This window comes from Ictalurus furcatus, chromosome 19 (genome assembly GCF_023375685.1).
Source record: "Ictalurus furcatus strain D&B chromosome 19, Billie_1.0, whole genome shotgun sequence".
Lineage (NCBI taxonomy): Eukaryota > Metazoa > Chordata > Actinopteri > Siluriformes > Ictaluridae > Ictalurus > Ictalurus furcatus.
This window is the reverse complement of record NC_071273.1, coordinates 22168237-22194319: the sequence shown is the minus strand read 5'-3', so window position 1 is coordinate 22194319 and position 26083 is coordinate 22168237. Positions and strand designations below refer to the sequence as shown.

At 40.0% G+C, this 26083-nt stretch overlaps 1 protein-coding gene across 2 annotated transcripts in view; it reads left to right on the top strand.

Annotated features, from left to right (window-relative positions):
* The window catches only part of ninj2 (ninjurin 2), a 36480-nt gene extending 11276 nt beyond the window's left edge, over positions 1-25204 (top strand). For both annotated transcript variants that reach the window (XM_053650426.1, XM_053650424.1), the window contains 3 exons: positions 24259-24460; positions 24644-24833; positions 24934-25204. In XM_053650426.1, the coding sequence (XP_053506401.1) occupies positions 24259-24460; positions 24644-24792 (351 nt within the window). In that variant the 3' untranslated portion in view covers positions 24793-24833; positions 24934-25204. The remainder of the gene's footprint in view (positions 1-24258; positions 24461-24643; positions 24834-24933) is intronic.
* Positions 25205-26083: the final 879 nt, after the last annotated feature.

Sequence of the window (26083 nt, the reverse complement as noted above, 5' to 3'; positions counted from 1 at the left end):
AGTGGTTGGCATTCTGTTGGTTCTCTCTCTCTCTTTCTATTCTTTAACTCTGTATCTCTCTGCTGGTTGGCTTGCGGTGGTATGAGTTTCCTGAAGTGAGTTCACCGAGTCGTTTGGGCTATTGCTGGGCTCTAGGGACAGAATGCGTCTCTTGGCCTCTTGGAAGGAAGGAAAGGCAGTGTACAGTAGGTGGAGAAACCAGAGTGGGGTTTCTCCATGAAAGACAGGAAACCCCTGGAGCGATATCTCATGCTAAAATGCCTCATGCAGAAGCGATGCCTGATGGGTTGCTAGAGGTAATCCCTCTAGCTTTTTTTTTTTAAATCATAAGCAGATGTTCTGGGATGATAATTGGACTGCTCACCTTCATATACATACCATCATGCATGCTGTTTGTACCCACTTCCCTTTCACCTAGATCCCATAAGTCAAGGTTTATTGCTGAAATATATAAGGCTCATGAATTTTACTGAGTATTATATAACAGCCTGTCACACTAAGGGCACTCTCACACCTTTTTTTTTTTTTTTTTTCATAAAAAAGAGCACTTCTGTGCTGAGATGGAAAAACATAACAACTATAACAACACTTACCAGATCGAATCAGCCAATTAACTAGCCTAGTTTGCTGTCTGTGTTATTATATGTATTATTATCATATAATAAAAATGAAATAAAGACTTTTTTTTCTCCTCTGCATTCTGGTCACGCAGACATGTGGCTTTCTCTAAGAGACATGAAGCCAGCCAACCACATATTTTCAGACTGCTGAGTAACACACTCAGAGGAAATCACTATCTACCCTCTTCTACATACATGAGCTCACAGACAAGCACGACTGCTAGTGTCACTGTGATTAACAGGACACAGAGTATGCCATGTTTCCCACCCAGAGAGAGCAGCCAATTTTGCTCCCGACCACAGATGGATTCAAACTCACGATCTCCTGAGGTTAGGGTGAACGTGTCTCTGTTGCACCATTCAGAAGCCATCAAGATTACTGTAACTCTGGTGATGAGGAGATTGTTTGCCTTCTCTGTAGATCTGAAATCAGAAAATCATGAGAAAAGCAAGCGCTTGCTCAACAGGTATGGGTAAAGTGAGACGTCATAACAGGTACTGCTGAATTACCCCCAAATATTTTTTTGTTATATTGCAACATTGAAATATTGCCAGTGGAATATTTTTGAAATGTCGTATATCTCCTTATATTCGCTCAGTATGAAGAGCGTATTTTTCTTCGCCAGCACTGTGTTTGATGTCACTCAGCGCTTTTTTCTGAAAAACCGACCATTTAACTTTGATGAAATCCACTGTGATGAAAAAAAACCCCAAACAAGCACTTTTTAGGATTTCATGTAAAGCCTGAGCTGGTGGTGTTCACCTTAGCCAAAATGAAAAGTCTCTCAGAGTCCAGGGGTTTAAGATGCCAAAAAATACAGCCGAGATGTCTGCTGATGGTCTGATGAGTACACTCAATGTTCATGCTTTTATACAAACAATGATCTCATTAGACGGGGTTTTCCCATTTTCTCTTTTGATCACATTTCTGACGACTCGCCACAATTGTTTCATTCTTCACACAAACTGTTTCTTTCTTCATATCTTATCTATAATGGTGGCGCAAGTTCAGTAATTTTTAACGAAGTTTTTATTTTACAGACTCACGTCATGGATTTCAACAATACATCTTAAGAAATCACTAACATAAAAAGACACAGACTTAAAAGACAGAGTACAAACTCAGTGTCTAAAGATACAGACTTAAAAGACAGAGTACAAACTCGGTGTCTTTTTGCAGGTGCAGTGGGGGATTTTTCTGAGAAATATCAGAGCAAGCCTAGAAGAAAAAGATATATTTGTAACTGAAGAATGGGCGCTCAATGATCTCACCAGCTAGACCTACTTTGATTTTAGCTTCTTTGATTAACACATTCTCTCTTATGAGCTCATATATCAGTTACACATGATTAGATCTTACTTTTCATTGCTTAACCTAAACATACTGATTTATTCCATGATTTCTTGAATATATACCATTAACATACTGATTTATTCCATGATTTCTTTAACATATACCATTAACATACTGATTTATTCCATGATTTCTTTAACATATACCATTAACATACTGATTTATTCCATGATTTCTTGAATATATACCATTAACATACTGATTTATTCCATGATTTCTTGAATATATACCATTAACATACTGATTTATTCCATGATTTCTTGAATATATACCATTAACATACTGATTTATTCAATGATTTATTTAATATATACCATTAACATACTGATTTATTCAATGATTTCTTGAATATATACCATTAACATACTGATTTATTCAATGATTTCTTGAATATATACCATTAACATACTGATTTATTCCATGATTTCTTGAATAGATACCATTAACATACTGATTTATTCCATGATTTCTTGAATATATACCATTAACATACTGATTTATTCCATGATTTCTTTTAATAAATAGCATTTGCTTTAAAATTATACCATAGAGGAAAAAAAAGGTCAAAGATATATCTGATGAATATTGAGGTACCATCAAACCCCTGATTGCAGAGTTATTAGAAGAGAAAAGGAAAGACAAGCCCTTGGTTTGATACTCTATAGACAGCATTTATGCTATTTATTTGCTGTTCATTCCCCTCATGGATGACATATTTGGGTCTCCTGACACAGGACCGAGTGGGTCAGCTGTTGCACTCAGGATGACATAGTTTGGAAGCCGACACATGTCTATATAGAGAGGTGAGTCGTGTATAAAACTGAACACTGGGATGACGCGATGTTGATTTATTACTCAGTCTGGCCCGGTGGCCTTTACCTCATTACTGGTGCCTCTGTGGCCCAAACCCGCCGGAGTGGTGTGAGTTTATGGTGATTGAAACCAGTCTCCTGTGCATGTGTACATGTGCAACGAAGCAAGTACTTCAGTAGGCTTTAAAACAAGAAAGCAGCATTAAAAATGTGTGTCAGATACGCTGAGAGTGAGTATACAAATTCGCTAAACATTAAATCACCTCTATATCAAATTACATCCCCGACAGCAAACTCTGTATATGCAGTGTTTTATTGATGAGCTGCTTCACCGTCTTTATAGTGGGAAGAGAAAGGCCGGGGAATAAAGCTCGTATGTCCGACAGTCTGCGAAACAAAACGTCATGACGGGGTATTTCCATTCTGTTCAATTAATATGTCCATTTCCATGCATGACCAAGCCCTTTTTTTTCTCTCTCATGATTTTGCTGTTAACAGGAATAGCAGTAAAGAGAAGAGCAGAACAGTGGCTTGTTCATTATGTTTGAATTATAGTGATGTAAGGACAGGGAACACACACATTTTTTGTTTTTAGTGGCACATAAATCGTGAAGAAAACCTCAAAGCGACACTTAGGTGCTTTCTATTCTGACTGAAGCAGCCGTATGATTCAAATACAGCGTCTTAAGCAAAAAGGAACAGTGGCGGACATTTTGTTCGGGACACCATGAAGAGTCATGACACATCAAATTTTTTTTTTTTTTTTTTTTTTAAGCAAAACCAGACTACTGAAGGCTAATTTTTCCACACGAGGTAGCTAAGATTTGAAGTCGGATCATGCTAGGCTAGTTAAATAAAACGAGAATCTATGAACAAAAAAAAAAAAACAACCCCAAACGTTACATCTATTAATTAAAACAGCAAATAGCTATGCGTTAGCTGTCTATGTAAAAAGCAATTCATTTAGGCCTACATGATGGACGACAGTTTGATCTGCTAAGTATGCTAATGCTGCCCAAATAAATCTGGCTAGTCAGCTGGTATTTTGTTATATTTAGCTCTCTGTAACAGCTGTAGTTTTGTCAATATCTGCAGTTTCCCTTCTTTATCCCTCTCTGTCTCATACGTAGGGTGTATGTTGTCTTGCATGTAGAGCGTTTTGTAAGTTGTACTGGGTTTAGCTCTGAGGCACGCTATTTTGTCTCGCTGTATCAGAGTAGCGGTAATTTCCAGACTATTGGTGTTCTTAAGGAAAATGAGATCAAATCAAGAACAAATGCAATGTGTGGTATTCTAGGTATGGACACACTGTATAGTTTTATTTGAACACAGTATTTTCCCAAGTAGTGCGTTTTATTTCTCTGCAAAACGTTGTTTAAAAATTATTTCCGCCCCTGTGGTTAATATTTAGGGACTTTCTTGAAGAGAATGAAAACGCTTCCTGTGATATTTAACAAGGTTGGAAAAGGACCAAAGGAACACCCTATGCAGTTCGCATAGATATATGAAGAATGTGTGTGTGTGTGTGTGTGTGTGTGTGTGTATATGTATACGCACACACACACCTCTGAAGCTCAAGATTCCACATGCAGTACATCCAGTCTGAAACTAATGTCCCCCTAAGGGCAAAAGCTGTACTGTACCGTCCTGGGACACATTCCACCATGCAAAACTGTCACATAGCACATCAAACTCAACACTATAATAATTCAGGAATCTGTAGAGTCTGTACCGAATCTGTACAGTCTCTCTGCAGTGAGTGTGAAACTGACTTTGTTTGCTGATACACACACTTTGCACTTCAGATTCAAATAGGATTTTATCCCTTTCTGAGCGTAGTGATGGATCATGAGGTAATCTGATACCACTCCTTTGTGCAGAGATTGTGGCTGGAGAGTGCTCTCACTCTCTCTCTCACACACACACACACACACACACTGCTGAGGGCTATAGAGCACTGCCCCCCATGGTGGTTGGCTGGAGGAGTAGGAATGCATTCTCGTATTTCTGGTTTTAATTGTATCCAGACTGAAAGACATTCCAGCCCACTGGGCCACAGGACCAATGACTCAAGCAGCCGAGCATTCGGGTGCTTTCCAATTCCGATACCACCAGCACTCCGGCTGCTCCTCTTCGATTCAGGACCAATCCACCCAGCTCTGTTGTTCAGGACACACCCTGATATCCACACCATGTAAACCAGGAGCAGATATATCTAAAACCCGAACATATCTTTAGTTCGTAACATGGAGGCGACGAAACATAATTATATCGTGCTTTCAAAATCTGTTCATTGGACCTTGAGTTTGAGCGACAAGCCTGTAATCATGTCTCATCTTGTGTGTGTGTGTGTGTGTGTGTGTGTGTGCATTTGTTTTGTGATTTTGGGTCAAAGAGACCATAAACATGATGACACCAGGAAAAAAACCTGCATGTCTGTGTGAAGCCATCACAGCCAGGTCGCCATGGATGCCATGCAAAGAGCGATATGGTTTAAAGGAAAAGGCCATTTTACAGTGTATACATGTCAGACTTATCAGAGCAATGTCAAGGAAGGATAGGTGCATATCAGTGTCAGGTTCTTTATAATAACTGTAACTGAGCCAGACAAATACAAACATGTATATACACTCCCCTCCGAAGGAATTAGAAGAGCAAGGCTGATGTCAAAACATGAACATGAGAGGGTATATTGGGATAGGACGTCATCAGAGGGGAAAAAGTGGAATGTTTTAGACTGGCCACGTCAATCACCAGACCTTAACTTGATTGAACATGCATTTCACCTCCTGAAGAAGAGAATGAAGGGAGATACCCCCCCCCACCCCCCACCCCGGAAACAAACAACTATTGAAAGAAGCCTGGAAAATCAACCCAAAAGAAGAATGGTGATGTCAGTGGGTCGCTGGCATGATGCAGTTATTGCAAGCAACAGATATGCAACCACATATTAAGTGTTGTTCACTTTAATTTACTTTAAGACTATTGTGTTCCTATACTTTTGCTCAACTAACATAAAAATTGTTTGTTCTGCCACCAAAGGTGCCATGTTCTAAGTTGTTTAACACATCGAAATGTAAATGTCAGAAAATGAAAGCTCAAATTCCGATCTATCGTCTCATATTCGTCTTTATTTCATCTCAAACTCAAAATGCCTTCAGCGTATGCAGTGCAAACAAACAATTGGACTTTTCGTTCCGGTACTTTTGCAACGGACTGTACATGTACACGAAGCACATAAAGCTAGTTCACTTGAGTCCAGCTTGTCAGAGGACATGTTATTGTGAGGAACGAAAACAGAGTGAACCCAGGGGAGATATAGAATGAGAGAGGGAGGGAGAAAAAGGGAAAGGGATAGCGAGTGATATGAGGTGATTGGATGGTTGGGTTCTGGAAAAGAAAACTGGAACTGCATGTGTGTATGTGTGTGTTTTACACATGGGGTCTCAGCTGGACAGTCTCTCTGGATGGGTGTTGAACATCATGTCCTGCTGTAAAGGAAATGACAGGCTTGTTTGCCAGCATTGAATGACTGTTTGCTACACTGCAGGCCAGCAAAACACCCATGAATCCAGTTAGACTGATAGGAATGGATCCAACAGTGACATCAGAATAATAACAAAACCAATCGGTAACACTTTCTATGATGGCCGTGTGAATAACGACCTACGATTATATTTGTAACCTACAGGCTCTACACATTGTTACTAATAATTATGAAAACACATAACAGTTTATAGACATGAGAGGCCATCACACCTGATGCTCTAGACTACTACTGCCTAGGGAATTTTCACAGTAAGGCCGTAATAGGCAGCTGTAGAGTCGACAAGATTTGAACGAACTCGAACAAACCATGCGTGCCAGTTTTCAACAAGAGGTTCCCCAGCAGCCCAAGAAAAAGTCAAACAGTCATTTGTAATGAAATTTATGCGGAATTATGTCGATCACGGCGGTGTTGAAATCGAACGTTATCATTTTATTTATATCATTTTATTTAAGCAACTGTTGCAATTACGATGGTTTCTGTTTGCAGATAACTGCACACTAAAGTGCAGTTACCATGTCCACATTAACGACCTGGCTATGATTCATTTTGTATGTTCGTCCGTCTGATTTTTTAAAAAGGAGATTCAGCTGTGTTCGAAACAGAAGTGTGAGTAAGTGTAAGTTAAAAAAAACAAACAAACAGAAGAGGTATTATCATTAACGTTCCTGTCCGTTTCCCCTATTTAACTCATAAACATAACGTTCAATGAGTGAGCATGGGGCAGAGTGATTCTTGCCCCAATGAGCCTCTAGTAGCGCTTGCTGCAGTTCTCATTGTTGACCACTAGGTGCAAAGATTACTCTATGGCAAGGGTTCTTTAACTTTTTGCAACCAGGGACCCTTTTTACTGAAAAAATTACATCTAAGCAAGTGTAAATACCTTGAATCTAGTCAAATGTATCTAGTATTTCCTATTATAAGATGACAAGAACCCAAATATAAGATTATTCAACTTATTTTAAGCCATTTGTGCTCATTTCAAGCTTGAAATAGTCTTGATCTTTTGGCAGATCATTTTACTCATTTTAAGCATTTATTTCTAAAAAGAAGCAAAATTATCTGACACTAGAATCATAAAACAACAAGCTCGAAGTGAGTAATAATGTCTAGAAATAGGTTCAATGATCTTATGTTTAGTTTATTGTAATCCTGTAATAAGAAATAGTAGATAGATTTATTCAAGATATTTTCACTTGCTAAGATGACTTTTTTTTTTTTTTTTTTTTTTGGAGTGTAGTTTGAAAACTCCACAGTCCTTCTCTGAAGAGATTTATTTGAAGAACTAGTCAGATATTAGGCTCGTTATTTATATATGCAAAATTCAGAAAAAGAATTTAAAAAATGTACAATAACCTGGTTGCATAAGTGTGCACACCCCTAAACCAATACTTAGTTTAAACAACTTTAGATCTGATCACAGCATTCAATCTTTTTGGGTAAGAGTCAATCAGCTCGTCACCCGACAGATCTTTGATTGGATTTAGGTCTGGATTCTGGTTGGGCCATTCCAAAACCTTGAACTTGTTTTGCTGAAGGCGTTCCTTTGTTGATCTGGAGGTTTGCTTCGGGTCGTTGTCATGCTGAAAGGTGAAATTCCTCTTCGTTTGAAGTGTTTTAGAAGAAGCCTTAAGGTTTTGTGCCAAAATTGACTGGTATTTGGAGCTATTCATGATTCCCTCTAACCTGATTGAAGCCCCAGTTCCAGCTGAAGAAAAACAGCCGCAAAGCACAATGCTGCCACCACCATGCTTTCACCACCAGGGATGGTGTTCTTTTGGTGATATGCTGTGTTTTTTGTGTGTGCCAAACATACCAATCGTTTGGTATTATGGCCAAATAATTCAAGGTTGGTCTCATCAGAATGTAACACATTATTCTACATGGACTTGGAAGATTGGATGTCGTTTCGATTTATTTTTTTGGTTTAAAAAAGGCTTCCGCTTTCCCCCCTACCCCTTGAGATATGAAGAATTCGGGAGATTGTTATCACATGTAGGGAGCAACTAGTACTTGCCAGAAATTGCTGGAATTTCTTTTAATATTGCTGTAAGCCTCAATTTTAGAGGGATGTCCTGTTCTTCGTATTGTCACCGTTGTGCCATCTTTTCTCCGATTGTTGATTATTGTACTTACAGCGTTCCGTGGTATATCCGAGGCCTTGGAAATGTTTTTGCAACCCTCTCCTGAATGATATTTTTCTCGTTTCCATATCCAGATATCACAAGATATCATCTTGTTTCCATATCCAGATATCACAAGCATGTCTGAAATCACCGAGGACGGCCCATCAGGCAGCAGGGCGTGATAATTCCCTGTCAGTTATTGAATGGAATGAGGGCTTGCAGACATGTTGACAGGTCAGAATGAGGTCATGCAGTCACTCAGAGAGGTCTTATTGGAATTAATAACCTCCGTATTCCAGCTCTGTGGAGTAGTGCGTAATGCAATATGTAGTGTAATATGAGAGGAGTAGTAAAGGTGCGCACACACAGAGAAGACAGAGTGTTTATGGCCTCTGGATTGCTCTAAAAGAATATATGTTTATACCGTGAAAGATTCCTCAACATCTACTATCGTTTTTGGTCTTGTATATACAAACGCACTCATATAGTATATGTATACGATATGTATACATGTTCATGTTCAGTGACGCATAACTGCCCTGAGACTCTTCCTGTAAAAAGGAAACCAGGGTTGTTTTTTTAACAGACTGAGATCATTGCATCTGGTTAAAATCTTTATCTAGAGCTCAGTCTTAAACCTACTTAAACATACTATTCTGATCAACTTTTTGACATTCAAAGCCATTGAAAACACGCTATTTTGTAATTTTTTGGCCTGAAATTTGGTGAATGTTCCTAAAGCTTTCCAAAATTTACAACAACAACAAAAAAATTCCTATAGGTGCTACAGAGTTTTTGTACATACTGTAGGTTGTGTGCCGGGTCCATTTTGACCCGCCTGTATCGAATGAATTACAGATTCAAAATGGGGGAAATGTTCAAACTGTGAAAAGTTTTTTATTTTACAAGCTTTTTCTTGTTCGCATTAATAAAATGCCGGATGTCGGTCTCGTCTGAACACATCACATGAAACCAAATGTAGTTTCAACGATGCTTGGTGAAGTTCAGGAGCTGCATTTTGTAGGTTGCTCTCGTGAAGGACTTCTTTTGTTCAAACCTTCATAGCAGATTGTTCTTACAAAAGGATTTTACAGTAATAGAGCCCCTGAAGATCGAGAGCAAGTCCTCATTTGTCAGTCGCTTTGGATAAAAGCATCTGCTAAAGGAATAAATGTAAATGTAAATGTAAACAGGCAAATGTATCCTAGCAATTTGCATTTATCCTAGCAATTCGCTGGGTTGTTAATAATTACAAAGCTATTATCTACAGAAAGATGTCTTTGTTGCTAGAAATGTAAACAGCGTCTCTAATTGTTTGAGGAGAACATTTGAAATCATTGTGTGCAGTGTTTATTTTACACCATCATTCATGTCCATTCTATTACAGGATGGAAGGGTGCCAATAATTCTGTATATGCACAAATATACTTTGCAAAGCAGAGGAAATTTATACTTCACACAATGGGAGAGGGCCACCTGTGCAGATATCCTGCCACTCTGTGTGTGTGTGTGTGTGTGTGTGTGTGTGTGTGTGTGTGTGTGTGTTTATATGTTGGTACGGAGCAAATGTCCTCACAAGGATAGGAATATCTGAGAGATTTGACCTTGTGGGGACCTTTGGCTGGTCCTTAAGAGGAAAAATTGCTTAGTGGCTTAAAAAAAAGGCAGCTTTTATTAAGTTAAAAATAAATATATAAATAAATATTAAAAAACAAGAACAAAAGGTTTACATTTGGTTAATGAGGTTCCATTCAGGGTCTAGCTTCTGCATTAATAATCTGAATTAATAATTATGTCAGTGGAAGGTCCTCACAAGTATAGTAAGATGTATGTGTGTGTGTGTGTGTGTGTGTAAGTGATGTTTGTGTTATGACTGATGTTTTTGAACCCACATCCTCATCTCTGGAATCAAGGCAGTACTCCAGAGTGATTCTACACACACACACACACACACACACACACACACACACACACACACACATTCCAGAGCATCTGGAGATACAGCCACATCCGTGTGATGCATTCAAATGAAGCCAACCACACTGCGAACAAACACTCCAGCCTCAACAACAAGCAAGCAACAAGCTTTTTGTAGGCAGGAAACAGTACCACACACACACACACACACACACACATATATATACCACATACCAGGAAATCTGCACAGGTGACATTATGTGTAGGAGTAATTTCCTTTGTGTCTATACACTATGTATGTATGAGTGTGCTGCACAAAAAGGCAAAAGTAATCTGAATATCATGCACACCAATGTTGAAATGAATATGTGTGTGTGTGTGTGTGTGTGTGTGTGTGTGTGTGTGTGTGTGTGTGTGTGTGTGTGAGAGTGAATACACTGGGCAACAACAGCTGCAGAAGGAGCCTCAGAGAGAAAGTAAGGGGCATGTCAGTTCACCTCCTCTCCACAGCATACCCCACACACACACGCACACACACACTCCAGTTTGGTATGAAGAGAAAACCATGTTTATAGCAACTGTCATCACAAATACCATCTGATCTGCTTCTACCCAGCACGCCTTGCAATTCTTCAGCTGCAGCACAAGAACGCTACAGCGATGCATCCACAGGCTTTTAAAGATAAAAGAGCACGGGTTTTATAACCTATAACAGGGCAAAACTATCTCTTCCTCATAAATCAGATAATAGGTTAGAGTCAGAATGCTCAGAAAACGTTTATTAGGCATCGTACAGCGTTCTCTTTTACCCCATTATCATCAATATCAACATGTCAAACTCACAATGCGTCAACTGACTCGACGTGACTTCGTGTATAGTGTGTATCTGAGGCCCATAAGTCTGAGCTTGAGAAATAGTAAGGACATTGTTTCTCATGTGTACGGTACTGAATTCCAGAGTTTACTGATTGACATTTTCTATTTACCCTCAAAAATCCTCTTCTTTTTTTTTTGTGTGTGTGTGTGTGTGTGTGTGTGTGTGTGAGATTTGCGAACGCTCTCAGATCTTTATAACTGGCATTGCACAACTGTGCATGCTAAACAGTGAAATTCTGTGTTGAATAACTGACGGTTGGAATTTCCCCAGGCGTTTACATGCTTCTGCTCTCTGTGTGATGTGTACGCAGCATGCAACAGCATGACTTTTGCAAATTATTAGCTGATCATCATTATACGTAACATCGCTTAGCATAGTTTGCCTCGCACCTTCCAGTGTGACTGAAGTAAAGCAGTTCTGCAAAGAGTGGGCCGAAATTCCACCACAGCACCGTGAAAGTCCGATCTCAAGTTATCGGAAGTGTTTGGTTGCAGCCATTGCTGTTAAAGCTGGCACTACCAGATTTTAACTTCAAGGGGGCAATAAGTTTTTCACATGGGTGATAAGGATAACTTTTTTTTTGCTTCAATACATTTTTTTTTTTTCTTTTTAAATGCATGTATTGTCTTGATATCTGGTTATACAATCAAGAGCTTATGATGTCGTGAAGACATTTTTACGTACAGAAAACTTTCAAAAGAATTTATATAGTGCCGGTATTTGAGTACATCCATCCATCTTCTATACCGCTTTATCCTTTTCAGGGTCACAGGGAAACCTGGAGCCTATCCCAAGGAGCATGGGGCACAAGGCGGGGTACACCCTGGAGGTACACCCTGGACAGGGTACAATCACCCCATTCATACACTACGGACACTTTAGACACACCAATCAGCCTACCATGCATGTCTTTGGACTGGGGGAGGAAACCAGAGTACCCGGAGGAAACCCCCGCAGCACGGGGAGAACATGCAAACTCCGCACACACAGGGCCACGGTGGGAATCGAACCCCCCAACCCTGGAAGTGTGAGACGAACGCGCTAACCACTAAGCCACCGTGCGCCGGTATTTGAGTATCAAAATCTAAAAGTAGCTGCATCACTAAAAAAGCTCTGACTCCAGGCTTGTAATAAAAGCTGTAATTTCCCAAGATTTTGTTTTGATGTCTAGAAGTGAGGGTTGAAAGGAGACAAAGTAGCATAACATATGAAGAGCTATGTGGGGTGTAAAAGGTAGTCAAGTCTGTACTACAGCGGGACCAAAATAAGTCGCTCCTCCACCTTATCGCAGGGATTCAGGGGTCAAGACGCAGCTGTGTGCCGTACAACGTTTGTCGCCAAGGGCTCCCTAAAGACATAACTGATCACGCTTTTGTTGACAGAAATGTTTCTCTTCTGCCAGGTGGTAACAGAGACCCTGAATTCATCACATAGCAAGTCAAGAGCTTAGCATTTTCTCCTTAGCATGGCCTGAGGAAGGCCTACAGCACTTGAACTAACACTACGAAAACTGGAGAAAGCGTGGCACCTTTATAGGAAAAATGCATTCAAAAGTATACTCTCGTACTTACTTCACTTTATAACTTAATTAAAGTATGCTGCAAATTTATCCCATTTTACTACAAGTAAGCTCATGCATAGTAATCGTAGACTAATTTACGTTTGATATACACGCATTTATAAATAAACTTGAAGAGAAGTACACTAGGTGCCAAGAAAATATTTTTATATATTCAAAGTGAATGAATTACTTGTTACAATTGTTAAAGTTCAATTCAGTTCAATCCGATTTTATTTGTGTTGCGCTTTTAACAATGGAAATTGTCCTAAAGTGGATTTCCGGAAATATATGTATTCAGAATATACATTTTAAATGAATGAATTTGTCCCCATTGAGCGAGCCGGTGGGGACGATGGCGAGGAAAAAGTCTCTGAGATGATATGAGGAAGAAACCTTGAGAGGAACCGAATTCAGAAGGGAACCCGTCCTCATCTGGGTGGCAAGGAATAGTATAATTATAAATAAGTCCCTTCTATAAATATCCTAATACTACCTGTTCAAATAGTGCAGTTGTGTAACCAGGAAAATTCATTACAGTTTATATGAAGTCTGTTTTCCAAAGCTCCAAAGCCATCTTTATGGTCTTCAAGTGGCACCATGCTCAGTAATTTCAATGATCTTTAGGCTGCACAATGTGGGGCCGTCCTCAGCAACAGCATGTGACTTCCAATTGGTGAGAACACCAACAAGAAGTAGGGCATCAGGATGGATCAGGCAGGTATGGGGAGCAGAAGGGGTCAGGATCACTGGCATCTCAGGTGTAGCTCGACAGAAAGAGAGAGGGAGAAAGAGCGGGAAAGAGAGGGAGAAATGATTAGGTGCGCTTATTGTCCTATAATGGTTAAGGACGATGTACTTTCCGTGAGTGTAAGCAGTGACTCCGGCAAGACTAGCTATGACAGCATAACTAAAGGGAGAGCCAGAAGGTAACACAGACATGAGGGCGCTCTGGGACATAAGTTGGCCAGGCACTCCACCGTCAATAAACCTGGGTGAACATGCGACAGCATCCAAACATCCCAGTTCATCACAACACTCTAGATCTGCACATTTACCTAAAGAAAAACTATTCACAAAAAGCATGAGTAAACAAATATGTTTTCAGCCTGGACTTAAACACTGAGACTGTGTCTGAGTCCCGAGCACTAATTGGAAGACTGTTCCATAACTGTAGGGCTTTGTATGAGAAATCTCTTCCCCCTGCTGTAGCCTTCACTATTCAAGGTACCAACAAATATCCTGCACCTTTTGATCTAAGTAGGCGTGGTGGATCATAGAAGACCAAACGTTCGCTCAGGTACTGTTGCGCGAGACTGTTCAGTGCTTTATAGGTTAATAATAGTATTTTATAATCAGTGTGAGATTTCACTGGGAGCCAATGCCGTGTTGATAACATCGGGGTGATGTGGTCGTATCTTCTGGTTCTAGTTAGGACTCTAGCAGCTGCATTCTGGACTAACTGGGGTTTGTTCTTGCTCCTACTGGAACATCCAGACAGTAAGGCATTACAGTGATCCAGTCTAGAGGTGACGAAAGCATGAACTAATATTTCTGAATCATGTAGTGACATTATATTTCTTATCTTAGCAATATTTCTGAGATTAGCGAAGGTTATCCTAGTAATATTATCTACACGAGCGTCAAATGAAAGACTGGAGTCAATAATCACACCAAGGTCTTTTACTGCTGCACGTGACGAAGCAGAAAGTCCATCCAGAGCTACTGTGTAATCGGTAAAATTACTTCTAGCTACACGTGGTCCGAGTAGAAATACTTCTGTCTTGTCAGAATTAAGTAAAAGGAAGTTAATAAGCATCCAACGTCTAATGTCTTTTACACACTCCTCAACTTTATTAAACTGCTGAGTGTCGTCTGGCTTCGCTGAAACATACAGCTGTGTATCATCAGCATAACAGTGGAAGCTAATTCGAATTACCATTATTCGATTACGAATAATTTGACCTAGAGGTAGTGTATATAAAGTAAAAAAAAAAAGCAGTGGGCCTAAAACAGAACCTTGTGGGGAAAAAAGGCAAATACATTTAATTTATCAGCACAATAATTTTATTAGGAGGTAAAAAGTCGCCACAAATGTAAATAAGAATTAGTTTCATATTCATGGAACAGAATTACTCAGATTTCATGGAATATTTTAGGTAGATTTGTTATTTTTTAAACTGCTGCTGAATGTGTTCTGTCACCGCCGTGCAGCTGTCCCAAAGCTTTTTCTTCCATTTATACCGCGGCACTGCCAACAATTACACTGAGTACTTGCTGTACTTTTTTCTTATCTCTTTATAGTTATGTTTAATGCTGTTAAACATCAAACAAACAAACAAGTCAGTTCCTGTTATCACTTACGGCTAGTGAGGCGTTTCCCTCTCCAGCCTCTCTTTATTTTCTCTTTTTTGAAGTTAATAAGACGAAAAAAAAAAAAAAAAAACGCAGCTTGTCATGTTACTGATAAACCACAGAGCACAAAGTCCTCTGTGATGAAGACTCTCCCGTGGCAGAACATTTAAAGGAATAGCTTTACGGCAAAAAGCTGATGTGGACTTTCCTTATATAACCCACCCAGCAAAAACATCGAAAAGACGTTGAAAACAACGACTCTGCCAGACGTCTCAACAACGTTGAGATTTGGTTGAAAAGTGACAGGTGAAAAGCCAGCTGTCTTTTTCAGGCGGTTTCAATGACTTACATTTACATTTACAGCATTTGGTAGATATCCTCAGTTAGAGCGACTTACGTTCATCTCGTTTATACAACTGAGCAGTTAAGGGCCCAGCAGTGGCAGCTTGGCAGTGCTGGGATTTGACCTCACGGCCTTCCGATCAGAATTCCACCTAATTTCAACCATGCCTTATATTTTATATGCTATGTTATATTTTATATTTCATCTATACATATATATATATATATGTATATATATATATATTCATTATATCATTATAAAAATTCTATTTGGTATCATCTGTCCACAAAACATCGTTCCAGTAGCCTTCTGGCTTGTCCGCGTGATCATTAGCAAACTGCAGATGGGCAGTAATGTTCTTTTTGGAGAGCAGCAGTGGTTTTCTCCTTGCAGCCCTGCCATGCACACCATTGTTGTCCGGTGTTCTCCAGATGGTGGAATCATGAACATTAAAATTAGTCAATGTGAGAGAGGACTTTAGTGTGCTTAGAAGTCACCCTGTGTTCCTTTGTGACCTCGTGGACTATTAGACACCTTGCTCTTGGAGTGATCTTTGTTGATTACTCCTGGGAAGGGGAACAACGCTCTTGAAGTTCCTCAATTTGTACACAATCTGTCTGAGTGTGGATCAGTGGAGTCCAAACTCTTCAGAGATGGTCTTGTAACCTTTTCCAGCTTGATTGTCATGGATATCCCGAAGGAGCTCTGGACTTCAGTTCCCAGCAGCCACTGCACCTCTGCAGCACTGTATTGATTCTCCTTCATGTTCACGAGCACTTGTGTGTGTATATAGTCATAGTTTGCACTGCACTCTTTGTCTTGCTTTGTTTGTCTTCTGTTGCCACGTTATGCACGCTCATCTCCTATGTATTGTTTTGTGCTTTGTTTTGATATTGATTAAACTTTAAATCTGCACCTGCATCCGTCTCCGCCTTGAAACCGTGACACATGAAGCTTCGACAACTTCTTTTTTTTTTTTTTTGAGGTCCTCAGAAATATCCTTTGCTCATGCCATGATACACTTCCACAAACATGTGTTGTGAAGATCAGACTTTGATAGATCCCCGTTCAAATACTTTTGCCACTCACAGTATGATATTTTTGTCCAGTTTGTTTAACTGGGTTCTCTTTATCTACTTGTAGAACTTGTGTGAAAATCTCATGATGTTTTAGGTCATATTTATGCAGAAAATTCTAACAAACTTTCAAGCACCACTGTACAGCCACCAGACTGTCCAGGGGCATGTCATTGTATGTACGATTCAGAATGTCCTCTGTGCACATCTCACGTGGTAAAAGCCAGAAGATTCAATAGACTTACATACCACTCGGCCACAGATCCGTGAGGAACTTCAGTCCGTGGAAACAAAAAGAATGAATGAAAAGGAGAAAAAATAATGAAAGGGGAATTTACAGGCAAACAGGCTGTAACTTTGGAACGTAACAATTCAGTTTAACTAATTGAGACTGCTGAAGCATCAGATTAGCATCAGGGGAACTTTACGACCTTACATTTTGGAAAACTGACTTTTTAAGGACCCGCGGGATTGAATCCCGAGTGACCAATCAGTCAAAACAAGTCACCCTGGCGTTCTGTGCGGTTGTACTGCCGGAGCTGCCGTAAAGAAGATTAATCAACACCTCATGACCAGTAATAATCGAGACGTCATATGTTGTTCATATGCTATAATCAGGGTGCACGGTGGCTTAGTGGTTAGCGCGTTCGTCTCACACTTCCAGGGTCGGGGGTTCGATTCCCACCGTGGTCCTGTGTGTGCGGCGTTTGCATGTTCTCCCCGTGCTGCGGGGGTTTCCTCCAGGTACTCCAGTTTCCTCCCCCAGTCCAAAGACATGCATGGTAGGCTGATTGGCGTGTCTAAAGTGTCCGTAGTGTATGAATGGGGTGATTGTGCCCTGTGATGGATTGGCACCCTGTCCAGGGTGTACCCCGCCTTGTGCCCCATGCTCCCTGGGATAGACTCCAGTTTCCCCCATGACTCTGAACAGGATAAAGCGGTATAGAAGATGGATGGATGCTATAATCAATAGAAGACATACTTCAATTGATTATAAGACATAACCAACAATTTGTTATTCACAATATATTGCCCTCAATGTAAAAATGATATTCGTCAAAATAAACTAACTACATTTACTTACAAGGATACTTTTTGTATCATTCATTCCAACAAATAGAGAAATCTCAGCCGGAAATCTGCTGATAAAATATAATAACATTTAACACTAGAGTTTTTGTTTGTTTGATACTGAATCTCATCTTATTACCTCTCAGGACATAAAGAAGAATTTTATCACAATAATTTAAAAAAATGGATTTACCCAATCTCATATCTAACAGCTAACAAACAGATAAGACAGATACAGATATGTTGAAGAAGGAGGCCTTGCCCAAGGCCAAAATAGGAAAATATGAGCTAATGTCACAAGGCTGACTGCGTCAAAAAGCCCTGGAGCATATCTTTGCTGCATTTCTCTCATTTTCTGATGATAAACAACCAGTTCAGTTTTGTCAGCAATTGATCATGCTTCAGTGAATAAAGCAGGCGAGAATGTGGAGGAAAAGTGAGACTCTGATTCCATTAACAAACATGACTCATGACTAGATTAGTTGCTAGAATTTATTTATTTATTTATTTATTTATAATATTTATTTGTCATGGGCCCAAAGCTGAATGCTTTGAATTTCTCAATGGCTTCTGCTCCAGTGAATACAGTAGTTTAAAAAAAAAAAAAATTAACTGCAGGACAGTGTTTTCCTGCTGTGGTTTTGCGACCCCCGAGTGGATCATCATGGTATTACAGTGGGGGTGCCAATATTTTTAATCAAGCGTAGATACGATACTTTAAAACCCATCGTTTCATTTCATTTAAAAACTAATCAAGGTGAGAACTTGATTAAATCATGTTGTGGCTTGTGGAGGCTTGTTTTCTCTGTTGATTACTGAGGTACAGTTCAGTGCAAAAGTTTTTACCCCCCCCCCAATCATTTTTGAGTCGGGGGTGTGGGGGACGATATACTGATTAATTGGGGGGGGGGGTTAATTCCAAGGTGTATCACAGGCAAAAAAATTATATATATATATAATAGTAATTTTTAAAGACATCTTGCTGTTATGATTTCAAGTAGGCAGTGTATGACATTGAACTTCCAGTATATCAGGAACAATGGGGTCGTTTAAAACTATCCATCTATCTATCTATCTATCTATCTAAGAATATTCTCCCCATTTGCATAAACTGACACATTAAATGTCTACGTGTGAACTATATTCCTTTGCCTTTTGTTTTTTGTCCTAAGGGTGCAAAAACTTTTGCACTTGAATTCGTAATGGATGGTTCAGTTGCAGCCGGTCTTTTGGGCTGAGAGAGCTTTTAGGGGCCGTGGATTTGAAAACGTTCTGACCCACTGAAGTAGTACATTATGGCAGCGTTTGTACAGAACTAATTCAATAATGACAACCATCTGCTTTGTGATAAAGAAGGCACGGATGACAGGAAACGGAGAGCTCGATGGAAGCCGGGATGATGTGACCATTTCCTGCTTTCCTTTAAATTAGTAATCCACTCTCTAGGGTAAAATGAAGAATATGGTATTTAGGGTCAATTTCCCACAGCATGTGACACATGTAATGGGATTTCCCAATGCTTTCTCACCTCCATCTCTATCTCTATCTCTATCTATATCTCTATCTTTCTGTCTTGTTTTTGTTTTGTCAGACGACAAACCAACATTTCCACTCTCACGCTTTTTATCTCCTCCATCTCCTGCACTTTGATCTTAGCACATATTCACAGATCTTTGCGCTCAGAGATGCCCTCCTCTTCTGCACGTGTCCTCAGACGTGGTAAAGCAAAAAGAAAACAAACCGAAAAAAGAGACAAACCTGTCTCAGGTTTGAGTGAACCCTCCTCTACTGCTCTTGTTCGCTATTGGACAGTTTCTGGACCAATGAGCAGACGGGGAGGTGGACTTCCTGTAGGCCTGCTGTATGAAGTGCCTCTGTAAAACACTCCTGAGCTCTCCTGTGGTGTTTATTTTATGGGGGAGAAGGGAAGAAAGGGTCCAGCGACGTGGCGCGTGTGGTATTTGGAAATGTGCCTAGGTCTTGTTTCACTAGAGCGTGATTTGTGGCTCAGGTTTCAAGCGCTGCCATTTTCATTTATTTATATTTATAAACCAGGCACGTATACTGCATGCATGTATGTGTGTGTATATATATATATATATATATATATATATAAAGAGTATATGTATGTGGAGCTCTATGACTTGGACTCAGATCATTTTGTTCTGAGATTATCAAGAATGGAGAAAATGTTCTTCTGTTATTCCTCTTTTAAACAAACACCGGAAGGTCATTGGGACTGTCTACATGTCTCCAAGTGATGATGCAGATAAGAAGAGGTGCTTTAAATGAACAGAGTGTGTGTGTGTGTGTGTGTGTGTGTGTGTGTGTGTGTGTGTGTGTGAGAGAGAGAGAGAGAGAGAGAGAGAGAGAGAGAGAGAGAGATGTGTGTGGAGGTGTGTGTGTGTGTGTGTGTGACAACTTGAGAGAGAGAGAGGTGTGTGTGTGTGTGTGTGTGTGTGTATGTATGTGTGATGACTTGAGAGAGAGAGAGTTGTGTGTGTGTGTGTGTGTGTGAGAGAGAGAGAGGTAGAGAGAGGTGTGTGTGTGTATGTATGTGTGATGAGAGATAGAGAGAGAGAGAGAGTTGTGTGTGTGTGAGAGAGAGAGAGAGAGGTGTGTGTGAGTGTGTATATGTATGTGTGATGAGAGATAGAGAGAGAGAGAGAGGTGTGTGTGTGTGTGTGTGTGTGTGTGAGAGAGAGAGAGAGGTAGAGAGAGGTGTGTGAGTGTGTGTGTGTGAGAGAGAGAGGTGTGTGTGTGTGTGAGAGAGAGAGAGGTAGAGAGAGGTGTGTGAGTGTGTGTGTGTGAGAGAGAGAGGTGTGTGTGTGAGAGAGAGAGAGAGAGAGAGAGAGGTAGAGAGAGAGAGAGAGAGAGAGGTGAGTGAAATGGCTCTGGAAACACATAAGATGATACTTGTTAATATTTGAATAAACACTGTTATAATACCACAGAAGTAAGGAACTGTTCAGGGAGTGTTATAAAACACCACATTATATCTAATAAAGATTCCAGATACATTGATGTCTATCATTATTTTACACCAAAACACAATATCTTCAGTTTATTGTATATATGATATAAAACTAATTCTACTCACCAATGACAAGTCAAGGTTTGTTAGGCGTGTTTGGATTGAAGGATTAAATTAGAAACTCGTGCTGCCATCTGCTGGTGGCATGAAATACAACATGCACAATGATATCCTTTAAAAAAGGTGGGAATACACCATGGATGGGATGCCAGTCCATCACAGGGCACCATGCACACACACACACACACACACACACACACACACACACACACACACACACATTCATACCTGGGGTATCATGACTTACAGGCATAGAGACGGTCTCAGTGATAATGTCTAGACAGGTTCTTGTCACCACTCGCTGCTGCTGTGCTGTACATCCTAAAGATCAGTGAGATTACTGAGGATGTGACCACTCAGAAGCCAGAAATATGACTCAGGATTGCATCAAACGATGTCTATTGTTAAAAGCACTATATTGTCACATCATGGACGTTATGGAGGTTAGGACAGATGCAAGTGCAGAGAAGAGTTTTTAATAAAGAGAGGCAGGCGGACAAATCCAAATCATGAGACAATAGCGTGGTCAAAAACAGGCAATGGGTCAGCTGATCTGCAAACAGGCATAAACAAGGCAAGGCAAGAAACGAGAAACAAGATCAAAGAACATGAAACAAAACGAGGAACAGGGTACAAACGTCTGGTACGGTGATAACACTCAATACTTCGCAAAGTCATTGTGTTCAAACAGTCTCTTTATACTGGAGTTGTGAGTGCTGTAAATTTGATGCAGGTGTGCGATTAGAATGAATGTGAGTGTTCTGGGAAGTGTAGCCCATGGCGGACATGTTTATAGGCCGCAGTGCAGGATGGGAAATGTAGTCACTGGTTTGCTGTGATATGACATATACAAATAAAACTGAGTTTACACCAGCCAATCCACAAACTGGCATGTTGTTGGGAGGCGGGAGAAAACTGGAGAACCTGGTTGAAACCCACACGGAAACAGGAAGAAGGTGCAAAACTTTCCCAAAAAAAATTGGACGAGTGTCTATATCGTCTCAACGCACTGTGAAGAGGACGGTTCGAGTGGCCAAAAAAATCTCAGAGGATCACAGCTGGAGAACTGCAGAAGTTAGTTGTGTCTTGGGGTCAGAAAGTCTCCAAAACTACAATCTGAAGTCACCGACATCACCACAAGTTGTTTGGAAGGGTTTATAGAAAAAAGCCTCTACTCTCATCCAAAAACAAACTCGAGCGTCTTCAGTTTGCCAGACACTACTGGAACTTCAAATGGGATCGGGTTCTCTGGTCAGATGAAACCAAAATAGAGCTTTTTGGTAATAAACACCAGAGGTGGTTTTGGAGCACACAGAGAGGTAGCCATATGGAAAAGTACCTCATGCCCACGGTTAAATATGGAGGTGGATCTAATGTTTTGGGACTGTTTTTCTGCCAGAGGATCTGGACATTTTGTTAGGATACATGGCATCATGGACTCTATCAAATATCAACAGATATTAAATGAAAACCTGACTGCCTCTGCCAGAAAGATTCAAATGGGCCGTGGTTGGATCTTCCAGCAGGACAATGATCCAAAACATACATCAGAATCAACACAAAAATGGTTTACTGACCACAAAATCAAGGTCCTGCCATGTCCATCCCAGTCCCCTGACTTGAAACTGAAGAGGAGAGTCCACCAGCGTGGACCTTGAAATGTGAAGGATCTGGAGAGATTCTGTATGGAGGAACGCTCTCAGATCCCTCACCATCAGGCGTCACAGGAGAAGACTCAGAGTTGTTATCTTCGCAAAGGGAGGTAGTACAAAGTATTGACCAAAAGGGTGCCAATAATTGTTGCATACCTATATTTAACAAATAAATTTTTTTGATAAGCCTGTATTGTGTTTGCAATTGTTTGATATCCATGACAGCAGAGTATTTTTGTGAATTTCTTGAACAAAAGATCAAAAGGTTCACCAATAAAGACAATTTTTCACAGCCTTCTTTGCTCATATTTACCAAGGGTGCCAATATTACTGGACGACACTGTTTCTCAGCGGATGCATCTAAATGCTCAATTTATACACAGTGTTTGCAGAAGAGTGACATTAAGTACAACTTTAAATACAGTATTAGATATAAGATCCTGGGGGTGGAGCTTCATGAACATGGGTGGGAATGGTGGCATGAGCTCAAGAAGTGGGAAAAAAACATTCAAATGTTGAACCCACCTAACTACCTTGGGGGGGGGGGGCGGGGGGGGGGGGTTAGAGACAGACTAATCTTAACTAATATAACTCCCGTCTTCCCTCATAATCAGGTGGAAATGCAGCTCACAGTTCTAGTTATTTCCAGGGTTGTTAACTTTTCCACAGTTTTTTGCCGCCCCCTGATGGTGGATAATGAAAAAGCAAATATTTTCCATTCTGAAAACTGAATCCGAAGTGCAAGTAGTGTACAAAAGAGTACAAACAATTGACACAAGTAACCCAAAAATGTTCTATATCTCAGGAATGAATGTTTGAACAATTCTGCTAACTTACCAAATGAACAGAACATAAAGAATAGTTAGGTTTGCTGGCTAACTAAATTATCCAAATGCTGTTGGGGATTCAGTATCTTAGAAGGTTCGTTAGCTAGCTAGCTAGCTAGCTCAAGATAATGCATACATGGAACATCACAATATACATTACAACATAACAAGATATTTTTTCCCCCCAGCCAAACATACCTTTGGTGATTGTGGCCAAAGATCACTTATTTCCAAAATTCCTCTGTCTTATCTAGCAGATGTTGACGTCTGTGATTATGTCACAGGTCAGATTTTCTTCTGATGACTCTTCCATGCAGATCATGTTTGTACAAGCAGTGCTGCAGAGTAGAACAGTGCACCACCACTCCTGTGTCAGCTGAATCTTAGCATAGCATACAGTTCGACCTGAGAGCTTTCTTGGTCTTTCAGATCTTGCCTTGGCTTCTAGAGTTCTCCTTAACTGCCATGTCTTAATGACATTTCGGACAGTGTTAACTGTGGGCTGGAAGCACTTTGATATCTATTTATACCCTTCCTCAGCTTTGTAGGCATCAATTCGCTTCATTTTCAGATCTTTAGTCAGATGCATCCACGAGTCAGAGAATTTATTACGCTCTGGAATTGTCATCAGCTGGCAATTCCTAATGACAGTTCTTGACCTGAGTAACGAGTCCTAACGAGTCAATGAACATCTAATGAGTTAATGAAGTTCTGAGGCTTTTCAACTGGATGGGTGTTCAAATTTTCACAGTTAAGGAAATATAACTGTGCATTAAGATTTGCAGAAAATGTCATTTTTCTTTGTAAATAGATTACTGCTGAGGTTATATTTATTACTTACTTCCGTCCGAAAATCAACAAAATACGCAATCTGCCAGGGGTGCTATCACTTTTGTGTGAAAATGTAGGATATAGAGAGAGATAGACTTTTGCTGTCCCTTTGCTTGGCTTGAACGTGCAGGAATAATGACTTCGCTACGTTATTGCTAATGTGGTAATGAGGTCATGTGGTATTTCTCTCTCTCGCAGCGCTTCAACATGAATCACTACGCCACTAAGAAGACGGTGGCTGAAAGCATGCTGGACGTAGCTCTGCTCATGGCCAACGCTTCTCAGCTGAAAGCCGTGCTGGAACAAGGCCCCGGGTTTAAATACTACCTGACTGTGATTGTTCTCATCACAGTCTCGCTCTTCTTCCAAGTGCTCGCTGGGGGTTTCTTCATTCTCATGGGTGAGCAATGCAGCATCATTTCTTTTCAAGTTATAGATGTATATAACTGCAAACCGCAAGCTTATTAGATACGTCGTGACTGTTGATGTTTCCAGACGGAGCAGCAGATTTATATAGTTGCTTTCTTTCCTCGAGAAACTTCCTTCTTCTTCTTCTTCTTCTTCTTCTTTTCTCTCCCATCAGCACGTAAAGATCTCAATATCGTCGCCAATCAAAGAAAACTGGACGTAATGAATAACATAGCGACTGCGCTAGTGTTCCTCACCGTCATCATCAACATCTTCATCACTGCGTTCGGCGTGCAGAAGACCGGGCTATACCCCGACCAGTGAACTTTAATGGAAGGTTACAGATTGGAAACCTGAGATTGCAGGTTAATATTTATTTCTGTTAGTAACAATATTACAAATGTACTGTATTACACCATAACAGACAATAACAAACAATATGCTGTGTGTGTTGTTTGGTTGCAGGACATCTATCATCAGTGAATCCTGGAAGCCTGTACGGGACATTTAAAATAATAATAATAATAATAATAATAATAATAATAATAATAACAATAATAACAATAATAATAAATAAAACACTTTATTATACTATGTTCAGTACTGATTACCTTTGCATTGATGGAACTTTATAAGGTATTTAACGTTATAAATTTCTTCGATTTTTGTTTTAACATATCACTTTAAGCATTCGAATTTTCAACTGATTCATTTGCTCTTTTTTTTTTTTTTTAAATAAACAGCAAAACATTCCAGTGCTGAAATCTATTCAGACACGTTTATGATCGAGGTTCAGTGTAATGTCATCGTTAACTTTATTAACAAAAAAACAAACAAAAAAAGTGCTCATTTTCTTTTTTTGTAAGTTTCATAAAATCTAAGCAAGTCACACTCCACTGTATTATTATTATTATTATTATTAGATAAAGTGCTGTGCTGTGATATTATGTGATAAGGTGTTAATGTGTTTGGGCAGTGGTGGCTCAACTGTTAAGGCTCCAAGTTACCGATCAGAAGGTCAGGGTTCAAGCCGAGCTGCCACTGCTGGGCCCTTGAGCAAGGCCCTTAACCTTCTCTGCTGCAGGGGCGCTGTATCATGGCTGACCCTGAACTCTGACCCCGGCTTCCTAACAAGCTGGGATATGTGAAGAAAAGAATTTCGCTGTGCTGTAACGTATATGTGACCAATAAAGGCTTCTTCTAATATATTCTTCTAATATGATATGTATAATAGACACAAATTCTGCTTGTGATACATTTCTCAGTAAAAAGGAATGAAAAGTGAAATGATTTGAAAAGATTTTTCTGTGTGTGTGTGTGTGTGTGTGTGTGTGTGTGTGTGTGTGTTTCTACAACTAAAATTATTTTACAATTTATAATACTTGACTCATGCCCTGTGATGGGTTGGCACCCTGTCGTGTCCTCTGCCTTGTGCCCCGAGTTTCCTGAGATAGTTTCCAGGCTCTCCGTGACTCTGTGTAGGATAAGCGGTACGGAAAATGGATGGACGGATGGATAATACTTGATTCAGTCAGGGCGTTTGCCACTGTAACACTATAACGGCATGTGATAATACGGAATCAAAGCTAACCAACTGAATCATCCAATCACAAGC